The sequence below is a fragment of the Taudactylus pleione genome, unplaced genomic scaffold (genome assembly GCF_031769625.1).
Source record: "Taudactylus pleione unplaced genomic scaffold, aTauple2 ptg000256l, whole genome shotgun sequence".
Lineage (NCBI taxonomy): Eukaryota > Metazoa > Chordata > Amphibia > Anura > Myobatrachidae > Taudactylus > Taudactylus pleione.
The window spans coordinates 16,374,629-16,385,884 of record NW_028284658.1 but is presented as its reverse complement, the minus strand read 5'-3'; the positions used below and the strand labels follow the sequence as shown (position 1 = coordinate 16,385,884).

General features: G+C 44.1%; 1 protein-coding gene across 6 annotated transcripts in view; it reads right to left on the bottom strand.

Annotated features, from left to right (window-relative positions):
* Positions 1 to 4,839: 4,839 nt before the first annotated feature.
* The window catches only part of PHF20 (PHD finger protein 20), a 157,185-nt gene continuing 150,768 nt past the window's right edge, over positions 4,840 to 11,256 (bottom strand). For all 6 annotated transcript variants that reach the window (XM_088480691.1, XM_088480689.1, XM_088480693.1 and 3 more), the window contains one exon: positions 4,840 to 7,278. In XM_088480691.1, coding sequence (XP_088336817.1) covers positions 7,139 to 7,278 — 140 coding nt within the window. In that variant the 3' untranslated portion in view covers positions 4,840 to 7,138. The remainder of the gene's footprint in view (positions 7,279 to 11,256) is intronic.

The following is an 11,256-nucleotide window of genomic DNA, read 5'->3' as shown; positions in this document are numbered from 1 at the left end:
AAGGCAAGGCCTTCAGACCCTTTTTAGAGTCCGTATCTGCTCGCCAAGACCTCAGCCACAAGGACCGACGAGCAGACACAGCTGCAGCCGAAACCCTAGAGGTCAGCAGGCTAGCATCCAACGACGCTTCCCCTATATAGGAAGCAGCATCCCTCATTTGCCTAATTAATGCTCTCTAGATATCCGGAGCATCTTCTGGAAATGAATCCTCCAAAGCGTTAGCCCAGCTCTCGATGGCTTTAGCCACCCACGAGATGGCCATGGACGGGCGCGCCACCGCCCCTGAAAGGGAGTAAATGGATTTCAAACAGATCTCTACCTTCCTGTCCGTGGGATCCTTTAAAGGAGGAGATAGACGGCAACGGTAGCGTAGCACCCTTAATCAAAACGGGTGACATGGGAATCCACCGCTGGTGGGGTTTCCCACTTCCTGCAATGAGCTTCAGGAAAAGGGTAATTAGATGCCAGCCTCTTTTGAGGCTGGAATCTCTTACTGGGCATCTGCCAAGCCCCCGCCATATGATCCGTCAACTGGTCAGACAAGGGAAAGACACTCGGTTACCTTGGTCTTTTTAAAATTAAGGTACTTAGACTTAGGGGCCAGTGCATCATCCTCTTTATTCAGGATAGCCCGCATCGCCCTAACCAATGCCGGCACATTTATGGAGGACTTCGTCTCCATCTCCAGGGCCATGGCGTCTGAGTCAGAGTCCTTGTGGACTTCTCCGTCATCTGAGGATACATCAGAGTCCGACAGCTGCGCCGTCAGAGAACTCACTACGGGACGCTTTGACTCCTTAGAGGGCAAATCACTCTGCAACATCGACTGAAAAGCCGAAGATGAGGCAGCCAAACTCTGTACAGAGTTAGAGAGGACATCCACCCATGGTGGAGGAGCCGCTTGAAGAAAACCCGGAAAAGGCACCACAGACTGCTGCGTCACAGGGGGGGGACTGGACATACACAGGTAACCCCGCGTAAGGACCCACAGTCTGAGACCCGGGGGGAGACTGCAATAATTGCGGAATACCCGGGGAATGGGGGATGCTATGCTGGGGCAACGCCCTGATAGGTACTGCAGACAGAACGGCTAAACGGTCCACAATTGACGCTAGCACCTGTGAAAACATCGCCCAAGGAGGATCCTGCGACATAGGGGGTTTAGAGGGGCCAGGTACCAGCTGGCACCGCCCGCACAGACCATCCTGAGATAGTTCCTCCCTATCCACTCCTGCAGAACAGCGTATGCAGGAAAGCAACACAGGAGCCACGGAGTGCACAATTTCCTCGTCAGACATGACACAAGAAATATGCAATAAATCTGTATCACAAGAGATGTTATAACACCAGCGCACTCACAAGTATGCAACACAAACAGTCCACGATATGGCACTGAGTAGCACACAACTGTATGTGACCGACCTCACAAATACTTGATTTATATAAGTGAGGTCCACAGAAAAGTCCTTCCCCCACACACCTATTGGGCCGTAGGAGAAGAAAAGGGACAGGTATAAGCTGACAGTAAGTAGAAAAAGCACAGACAGGCAGCACTAGCAATAGTCACATACAATGCAGAGGATATGTTATATATTCTCACTGCACCTTTACACTACAATCAACCTCCCAGATTCAGTGTCTGGGAGGGCTATAGCGCTGTGTACACTGTCCTCACAGGGGAGAGGTACGCAGGGGGACCGGGTCAGCACCGCCTGGGAGATCTGCTGCGTTGATGCCAATAGAAGATGGCCACCGGAGAGTTCTGAGGAGTGGCTACAGTAGGAGCAGCTCAGCGACGCCAGCACACGAGAGAAGGCACGCTGAACTGAGGGGAGGAGCCGCTAAACCAGGGAAGGCTGCCGCCCCTGGCTAGTGTTTAACCCCAGGGATGCCAGTTCCCTTCCGGTCCTTACACCCTGGTGGTCCAGCGGTCACGTGGGGTATTCCTGTGAAGGGGGAGCCCGCCGCCGGTCTCTACCCAGAGACCGGTGGCAATAGACTGCATTTTTCCCGCAAGCAGTGGAAGCAGAGCTGCTCGCGAATTACCTTGTCCCCGTGAGCCCGGCAGCAGTCAGTGGAGGTCCCGGAGCCATGCTAGTACTGACTCCGGGGTCCCGCTGCGATCCCGAGGTCAGTACTGGCATTGCAGCGCCAACGGGGATGTTGGAGCGGCAGCTTGGACGTCCAGATGGACGGTCTGATGCTGCCGCTCTGAAGATACAAAAAATAAATAAAAAAATCTTTAAAAAAAAAAAAAAAAAATGAAATATAAGCTTAGAAGCTGCTACTGCAGCCCCACTACGCCAGGGTGAACCGACTCCGGCCGGGCACCAAATAAAACTGAGGTGCCTGTGGCTCGGGGTATAGAGGACGACGGTCCCAAGTGCATCCTGGGAGCAGCTAAAGCTTTAACTGCGTGGTGCCCGTCGTGGATCCAGATCCAGCTATACGCCAAGGTCAACCCTGTGGACCCCCTATGGACCCTGAAGTAGAAATAAGGACAACATTGCATGCTATTCAGCAATTTCAACCTCATTTTTTCAAGGATCTTTTCTGACCATCAGACATTGGTTGTTTTCATAAAAAGTCAGAAATGCACAAAGGTGGACCATGATGGCAGGAGTATTGAGTCATGGGCAGATGAAAAGGTTATCTCTTTCTGCATTGCACGTGGCAGGCAAGACAATAGGATAGCAGATTCTGTGTCACCATCAAGTTTATCCAGAATGGAGTTTGCACAAAGAGGTTTGACTACAACTACAGATATTAGGAATACCTAAAATAGGAATAGAAATGAATTACCTTGGTGCTGGAAAAAGTAACTTCTGTCAAATGTTCATCATGGGCCAATTCTTCAACCCTTTCCAAAGGTCTTCTCCTTGAGGGTGCGGAGATTCAGCAGTTGTTCAAAGATGCTGCGTGCCTCTCCCCTCCAATATCTTTTTCCTTTAAACTTTTGCAAGAGGTCTCTTAAATGGTTTAAACTTAAGGTGTTGTTTCTGGTAGCAATCCTGTTTACACGTGGAGTAGGAGAATTACATGGCCTATTGTATAAGGAACATTTTTTGAAATCTACATGGCCAAAGTGGTGTTGCAAGCTAATGACACTTTCTTACCAAAGGTAGGTTCAACTATCATATCAACCCGGAAATCACATTTGTCCCTGGGCCTGATTCAGTATGGATCGCAACTGCGATCTCAGCTTTGTAATGACACGCAATGCAGCTGCGAAAATATGCTAATGCCTGCAAGAGCTCAGCCAGCATAGAGATGCCCACTGTTGCTTTCTCACATCCATAATTACGTTTTAGTCCTGTATGTACATCAGTACCATAGAAGCACATCGGCCCGTTATACACATACAGCATGTCTTACCAGTAGCACAAATTGCACGTCTCGTTGCACGCAGTGAGTACTCAATCTGCATATGCAATACTTAATTTATGCAATCCCATGCAATGGCGTTCAATGGGACAGGCACGCTTGCGTTTCTCCGCCCACTCCCCCGTCACCACCCCCAAATGCTCACGGCTTGTCACTCACTGTGATGAATTACTATGTGCGTGCTCGCAATGTGATTGCAGCACACGGGCTGTAGTGCATACGCAGTGCAATCAGCCGATCTGTGTACGTAGTTGCAATTGTGTACGCTGCTGTATCAGGCCCTCTGTCTGCAACAATAATAAACGATTACACATACTGTATTTTGCCAGTGCAGATTCTGTGCATCCCTCCCAGAAGTATGAATTCAGGAAGATAGATCAACTTCATTCTTGTAGCACCTAGTCAAGAACACGTTCTGTCCCAACAGTAAAGATAAATCAATGATGTAATTGAGCAGACTTACAAGAGGAATGGATGTATGGGGACAAAAGTAATAAGGGCACATTCTACAAAGGCGGTGGTTACCTCCTGGGTACACAGGGCTCAGGCCCCAGAAAACATATCCAAGACAGCAGAGTGTTCTCTCTTCTTACCTTCTGGATATATATCATTTGAAGGATTTTCCATCCAACCTAAGCATCAGCAGTTACTCACTGTGCTTCATTTTCTTTGCACGATTACTGTTTATTATACTTCTCTTACTACTCTCTTTTACAAGTACATTGCTGTATATGTAGTAATAAGTTTCGGCTGCCATGGTGTTGGAAAGAAAACAGAATTACTACTGTTCATTCCATTTCCTTAAAATCGTACATGATCGCACAATATTCCCACCCGTCTTGTCTGGTTTTTTAGGACAACTTGGAAAGATTCTCATAGTACCCGTAGGGGACTATTATACACCTTCATGAAAGGTTTCTTTTGCCTGTCTCTGCAGACAACTAAGGAGCTAAACCATAAGTTCTGGTAGCTATGGAGTATTTCAAGGAAATAAATTTAACTGTAATAATACTTAGAGGGTCTAGAATACATTTTACATAAGATTTTTTCATGAATCACATCACAGCATTATCTTGAATATTTCAAAATGTTACTTGTGACAACCAGCAAGCACGAGATGTGCAACAGATGGTGGTCTGAGCCACGCTTGTGTTCACATATAAGAATAATAATGCCGTTCACTGGGTTTATATGCTTCAATACAGTTCCAAATTTACTCGCATAAAGTCAATGTTTCAATACAATAAAAGTAATATATACAACAAAAGTAACAAACAATATCAAGTCATGATTCCATGGCCAGCCAGGATGGTTTTCCAGGTGTGTATTTACAGGTTGGCAAGGCTGGACATTCCTGTTGGGGCATGGCATAACATATGTAGTACATAAACTTTTTTTAATTTAATATTCTGTACTTTTTATTAAGCCACTTAATTGTGCAAAATAATAGGCTGGTTTTCTCCAATAAAATATTTGTTTTATTTTTATCAAGTCCGGTTTTTGGAAAGGACATGTGAAAAGAAGCAAATAGTGGTTACAAAAACAATGTGTACTTCAGGTTAGTGTTCCTTTAAAGAACTATCTTTTAAAATATTGACTTCAGGGTTGCTGGTGCCATTTCGGTTATAAGGCCATGAATAACGACTTAATGCATCTCATGTACATTGATATATACACACTGCATGGTTTTACGCTATGTTAAATATTCACAGTCAGCATCATCATTCATTGCTACAGCAATAATTTCTCAAAGTTCAGAAATACAGTTAAATATATATTTATTTTAGGAAGAACAGTTTCAAAAAGGAAAAACTCCTCTTCAAAGAAAACTTTAAAGCAGCTTAAAAAAAAAAAAAAAAAGTGATCGTGGCTCTGCTTTGTACCACTAAATAATTTACAATCCACTGCATTTAAAGCATGACTAAACTCTCGCACTTATAAAATAAAATAGCCAACCAAACAAATCTTCAGTGAAAATATTTTAGTCTGTTAAAGAGTTACACAAATTTGAGGGTTTTCGAAACAATATATTTTCTTTTATCTAACACAAATAACTTTGAGACAAATTTGTTGTCAGGAGTATAAAAGAAAAAGAAGGAATTTACAGCATGAATAGAACATAAGAAGCTGAAAACAGGAGTATCTCATAACAAATGATTGGTATCTCTTAAGTTAGCTGGAGATTTAGTATATGCCTTCATAATAAAAAAAAAACTCCCAAGCAAAACAAAGAAATCTTTTTTTTTCATCAGATCATACAATTCCTTTACAGTTTGTTGCATGTTGAGCTGCAAGTATACTTGGTATTTTGAAAGACCCATCCAACATGAAAATGTCAGTTAATTGGATTTAGTTTTACAAATCTTGTGAATTCATATGAATGGGTTGCATTTGTTGGCAAATAAACCATGCCTAAAATAGTGTAGCTAGAAAAAAAAAAAACTGCATATCTATTTGATTATCTTTTACACTCATACTTCGAGTTGTGCACTACCACTGGCATTCTGGCCGTCCTTTGGACTTACACATTAAGTCATGTTGAGCTCACAAACAAAAACAAGCTTTGAAAATAAGAGCTCACTTAGCCCTGCATCATCTACTCAAGCAGCGTCAGGGCAAATAAATAAACATACATACTATAAAATAAAAACAAACAAAATCATGCTGTATGTAATAATCTATAGAACCGGGCAATTTGTGCAGAAAGTCGGTGGCTTTAGTACATTCATACAAGACCCTACACCTAAAAAGGCAAAGTTCAAATGGACACTATAGCGTCTAAGACTTGCTTATGAACAATAGTCAACCTTCAAGTGCTCTCTGAAAGTAAAACAAGCTAAGTACCTGTTCTGTGATCAACTGTTCACACTAGGTTAGTCCTGAAGGTAAAATCCCAACAAGCGTCTCATTTTACAAATTGTAATGCTGTACACAGCATATTTATATAACTACCATATATTGTTTAGTTTCCTCACTCTGTAGGCACAGCTTGACCATAACTTATTACACTATAATTATACAAAAAGCATTACGTAGACCATTTACTAAGTTGCCTCAAGTCATGCCCTAGTAATAGTATAACAGTGCTCATGTACCAATACGGCAAGTACAAAAGCAAATTAATTGGAACATAATACCTACAAAACATAGCAACAAAACACAACGAAAAGAAAATTTCTTACTGCAATATTTAAGCAAGAAGCCAGGACTACAAATTCTCCGTGATTAGATACTGCATAATGCATCTATAAAATGGGATATGGTAATAAACACTTAAAAGAGGGAATAAAAAAAAAAAAGTCAAACAAGAGGGTTAACAAAAAAACGATAAAATTTTTTGGCTCCCTAAGCTGTTCTCTAAGTGGCAAGTTTCAGGTTAGTTTGGACTAACTCCTTTGTTATCTATCCTGCTCTCACATGGTAATGTATAGATAATACCTTCTTTAAGCAAAGCTCTTAAAACAGGAAAGAAAAAAAACAACAGGCAAAAAAGCAACAGACAAAAGAGAACAAAATGTCTAACAATTTAGGACAACCAAGAAAAACAAAAAACATTTTATACAAGCTTCATTACATTTGGGTAATATTCCAGCCTGTTAAATAGTATGAGCAACCTGCTCAGTCTACTAATATCCTCCATTAACCCAGCAGTCTGTCCACATAACACAGTCTGCACGTTATACTCAAGGCTTTGCAGTGCTGAAAGACCTTGATTCTGTTTGATGAGCAGTTTCCATCGCCAACTGTAGTCTCTTCATGTAGAACAAAGAGCAATTTGCTCTACTTTGCCAAGGTCCATTAGAAGTTGTTTGATCCTGTGCTTCAGTTGAGGAAGCCGTGCAAGTGGTTCTGGGGGCTCCAGTTCTCCTGTGTAATCCAAGAAACTCTCTAGAACTGCAAAAGAGAAGCACAAGTTTCTTAATAAGTACATTTGTATCACTATGAAGTCTAGAGTAAAACAGATCAATAATCGAAGCCATTACTCTCTAGTGCCAAAACACCAGAGACCAAAAAGATAAGAATTGAAAATTAACCATTAATGAAATAATTTGAAATAAGAAAAACACAAAATTGGGGCGCTACACAACCAAGGAGGAAATATTAAACAATAAAATATTGACCAATAATAATAATAATCTGGATCCAATGTAAAATAAAGAAGAGACCATACAAAAAGACAGATTGGACATGCTTCATGTGATTGCTGCTACCAATAGAGGACCCTCTTATAAAAACAAACAAGACAAAATTGGAGCGCCATCTCTGAAAACCTAGTGAATGATTCCGCTAATGGGTAGAAATGACACAAAATATAATAAAATATTGAGAATCTTATAAATGGTAAAAATCTTCATAAGTATTATAATGACCCAAAAAAGCAAGGAAAGTTAAAAGAAAAAAAAACCCCAGGTACAAATAAAATAATACACATGAATTACAATGACATTAACATAAAAATTACATTAGCATAAATAACTCTGAATAATCAAAAATAGCAATAGCTAGATAATAAGCCGGCCTATAACCAAATGTTGGCTGGATGGCCTCGTATGTCTTCCTCAGGGGCCTACCCATCCACCAGCAGGAAAGCATCTCCGTCCCGATTGAAACCCTTCCAAAGACCTCGAGGAAGAAGGGAGACCGGAGAACACAGGTACACAAAGTGTACCGACAAAGAGTCACTGAAGGTTGCTTCAGAATCCCCAGAGCTGGACTGTAACACCATAGTGTGATAAAGTCAGAATGCCATGAGGGTCACCTCAGGGGGGCCCCCCCCTGCTCCCCAGGAGATGAAACCTCTCTTGGGAAAGAGCCTAGTCCTCGGGATGCACGTCGTGACGGCTGAGGACTCCCGCTTCCCAATGGAGAACTCCTGAAACGAACGCAGCCGAGACGGTCGGGAGGAGACCCTCGGACTATGTCCGAATGTGTGACATACCTGTCATTGCCACCCAACGAACAGTGTTGCTAAAAAGGAAGCCACTGTCCTGACCCTGTCGGACTGAACCTTTTCAGGTTCCCCGGGAAACAAGAGTTATGCCAGAGTGAAGGCCCAAGACAGGCTAAAGTTCCAACAAGTTAATTGACAGGATGGAATCGACAGACGTCCAACTGCACTGAAGTGAATGCGAACCAGACACTCTCCATAGCAGAGGATACCCTGGACGAGATGGCCATAGCCACCCGGAAAGGGACAGACTTGCCTCCGGAGAGAGCATCATCATTTGAACAGTGATCCGACAGAAGAAAAACTCGTTCCATCTGGAGATAAGCCAATTATGGAAAGGCCTGGAATGGAACTGAGCCCATTCCATCCTTCCAAAGGCAGACACTGAATATTTGACCATGCATCCCAGAGTGTAAAGACATATGTCGACTGCGTAGACATCCATGTATTCCTAATGGAAGAGTGGAGATTCCGTCTTCCGCCAGAAGAATTCTCAGATTCTGAGAATCCAGCAGGGCTGCTAGATGAAGAATACCCAGAGAGGGATGCAGGGAGGACTTTTTCCCCGTTGATTAAATGTCTGCACCCTGAAGAAGCCACGGTCATGACCTGGCTGTAAAGTACCCCGGTGATCCCGCTAAGAGCAGGAGGCCGTCCAGGTACAGGAGCATTGGGATATACTGAACAGGAGAACTGTCAGAAAATCCAAAACGCTGGTAAACCCCTGTGGGGCTGAGGACAGTCCCAACAGGCAGAGCCCGAAAAATTGTAAGTGTTGCTGTGATACAGCAAACCTCAGTCCATGCTGATGAAAGGTCTCTGTAAGTACCCGTAGGCACGCATCCTGGATATCCAGTGATACCATTAAAGTCCCCAGGTTCCAAACATAGTATGATGGAGCATAGGGATTGCCTCCTGAGCCCAGGTAGCTTTAGGAACTGGTTCAGAGAATTGAGACAGAATAGGCCAAAGAGGACAATTCAACCACCGCACCAGAAAGAAAACAGAACAACCAGTCCCTCGCTGAGAAAGTGGGGATGGCCTAATTAGCTCCGCTTACCGCAATCACTGTATAGCTTTCTGGATTTGGAAGGCCCTGGTCAGTCTGAATAAGGGTCCGCGCATGTAAAGAGGCCGTCTGAGCAAAGAGAGGACGTACCCTCCTACCCACGGCAACTTGACACTAGTACCGGGCGAACTGAGAAAATCGGTATCTCCCAGTGGTAGGCCTGTCTCGTCAGGCTGAAGATATATCCGTAGATACAGAAGCAGGATCGGCTGGTAGTCTAGGCCTGCTCGGTACTGGATATGTTGGCCCTTGTAGAGGCCGACAGTCTACGAAGAAACAGACCTTTAGGCTGACCAGAGGACAAAAAGACTTAACAGACTTAGCCTGAGGCCTTGTAGTGGGCATAGCTGAAGGCGGTAAACTTGTCGTTAGTAATACTGCCAATGTTACTACAATCTTGTCAAGGTCAGGCCCAAACAAGATCTACCCTATAGATGGTATCTGCTCCTCTGCATTCCCAGAGCGCAGCCATAGGGTATTACGGAGGATACAGTCGCAGCCGGAACTCTGAAAGTTAGGAGACTGGTATCCAATAAAGGCATTTCCACCTATGACAACTGCATATATCACGTGAGCGACCAAATACATTTGAACCCCAGACGTGTTGGAGGGGAAAAAAACGTTGCAAATGCGTCAGCTCAGTATGCAATAGTATTAACCAACCATGCTATAGCCATGGTAGGATGGGTTAACAACCCCCGAAAGCAAGTATACTTATTTCAGGCAGAGTTACCACATACGGATCCGAAGAATCCGACCACGCAGGAATGGGAGGCGTAGTAACGTCTGTAATCAGGCGAGTAACACGCCCATCCACCCCAGGAGGGGCTCGTGATGACCCTCAGGGAATTTGGGACAGGAGGCCTAACACTGTTGTAATACCTCGTATCTGGCAACAGCCAGAGTCCCGCCATGCGATCCACCCGCTAGTCAGCAACAGGGAACCCGAAGGCATGTAAGACTGAAGGTGTATGATACAGGTGCAGGTCAACATTCACTAACCAGAATGGACCTGCTACCAGCCCTAAAGCAGGCATAATAATACCTGAAATAGGCTTCCCCCCCGTGTAAGAGGGAAAGAGCCCAAAACAGTAACCAGTTCACGCAGAGCCAACTGGGAAGTAACCACAGTGCGTCAACCACGCCAATTTGCGCTTCGTAGAAAACGACATCCTGTGGTAATCCCTACAAGGGGAATGACAGACTATTGTGGCACCAGGGGGAATTCATATACTGCGAAAAAACCCTGCAGGGAGCGGTAGTCTGTGTCACAGGGGAAGAGTGCAAGAAACTGTGAGATACCCTGAGATGAAAAGGGCAGTATGGTGAAGTAACCCCAAGTGAGGTACAACAATGGGGCCCGCCTGGCGATCCGCAATTGAGAGGATCCCGAGAAAACAAACCGCCCAAGGGGGGCGTGAAAGGGGCTGGCACCAGATGACGCCACATACAGAACCCTTTATGAGTCAAATCCTCCGCACTAACACCTGCAGCACATGACTTGCAGGATAGTAAAAATGGGTGCAGTATAACGCTCTCTCTCCTGGTCAGACATATCTGACCAATCTTGGCGGAAATATCAAGCAGCGCTATACTGATCCTGACTGATGCCAAAAATTAGCTGCAGGGAGCCATTTTCCACGTATGCAACACACAGTTCCATCTAAAATATGGCAATGTGCAGCACGCAACAGTATGTGACAAACCTCACAAATATTAACAAGTATATAAATGTGAGGTCTCAGAACCACCCTAAGTACAGCTGTATTAGGGCAGATAAAGAAAAGGGATAGATATATACTGACAGGTGAGAGAATAAAGTACAGACAGTCAGCACTAGCATAAGTCACATACC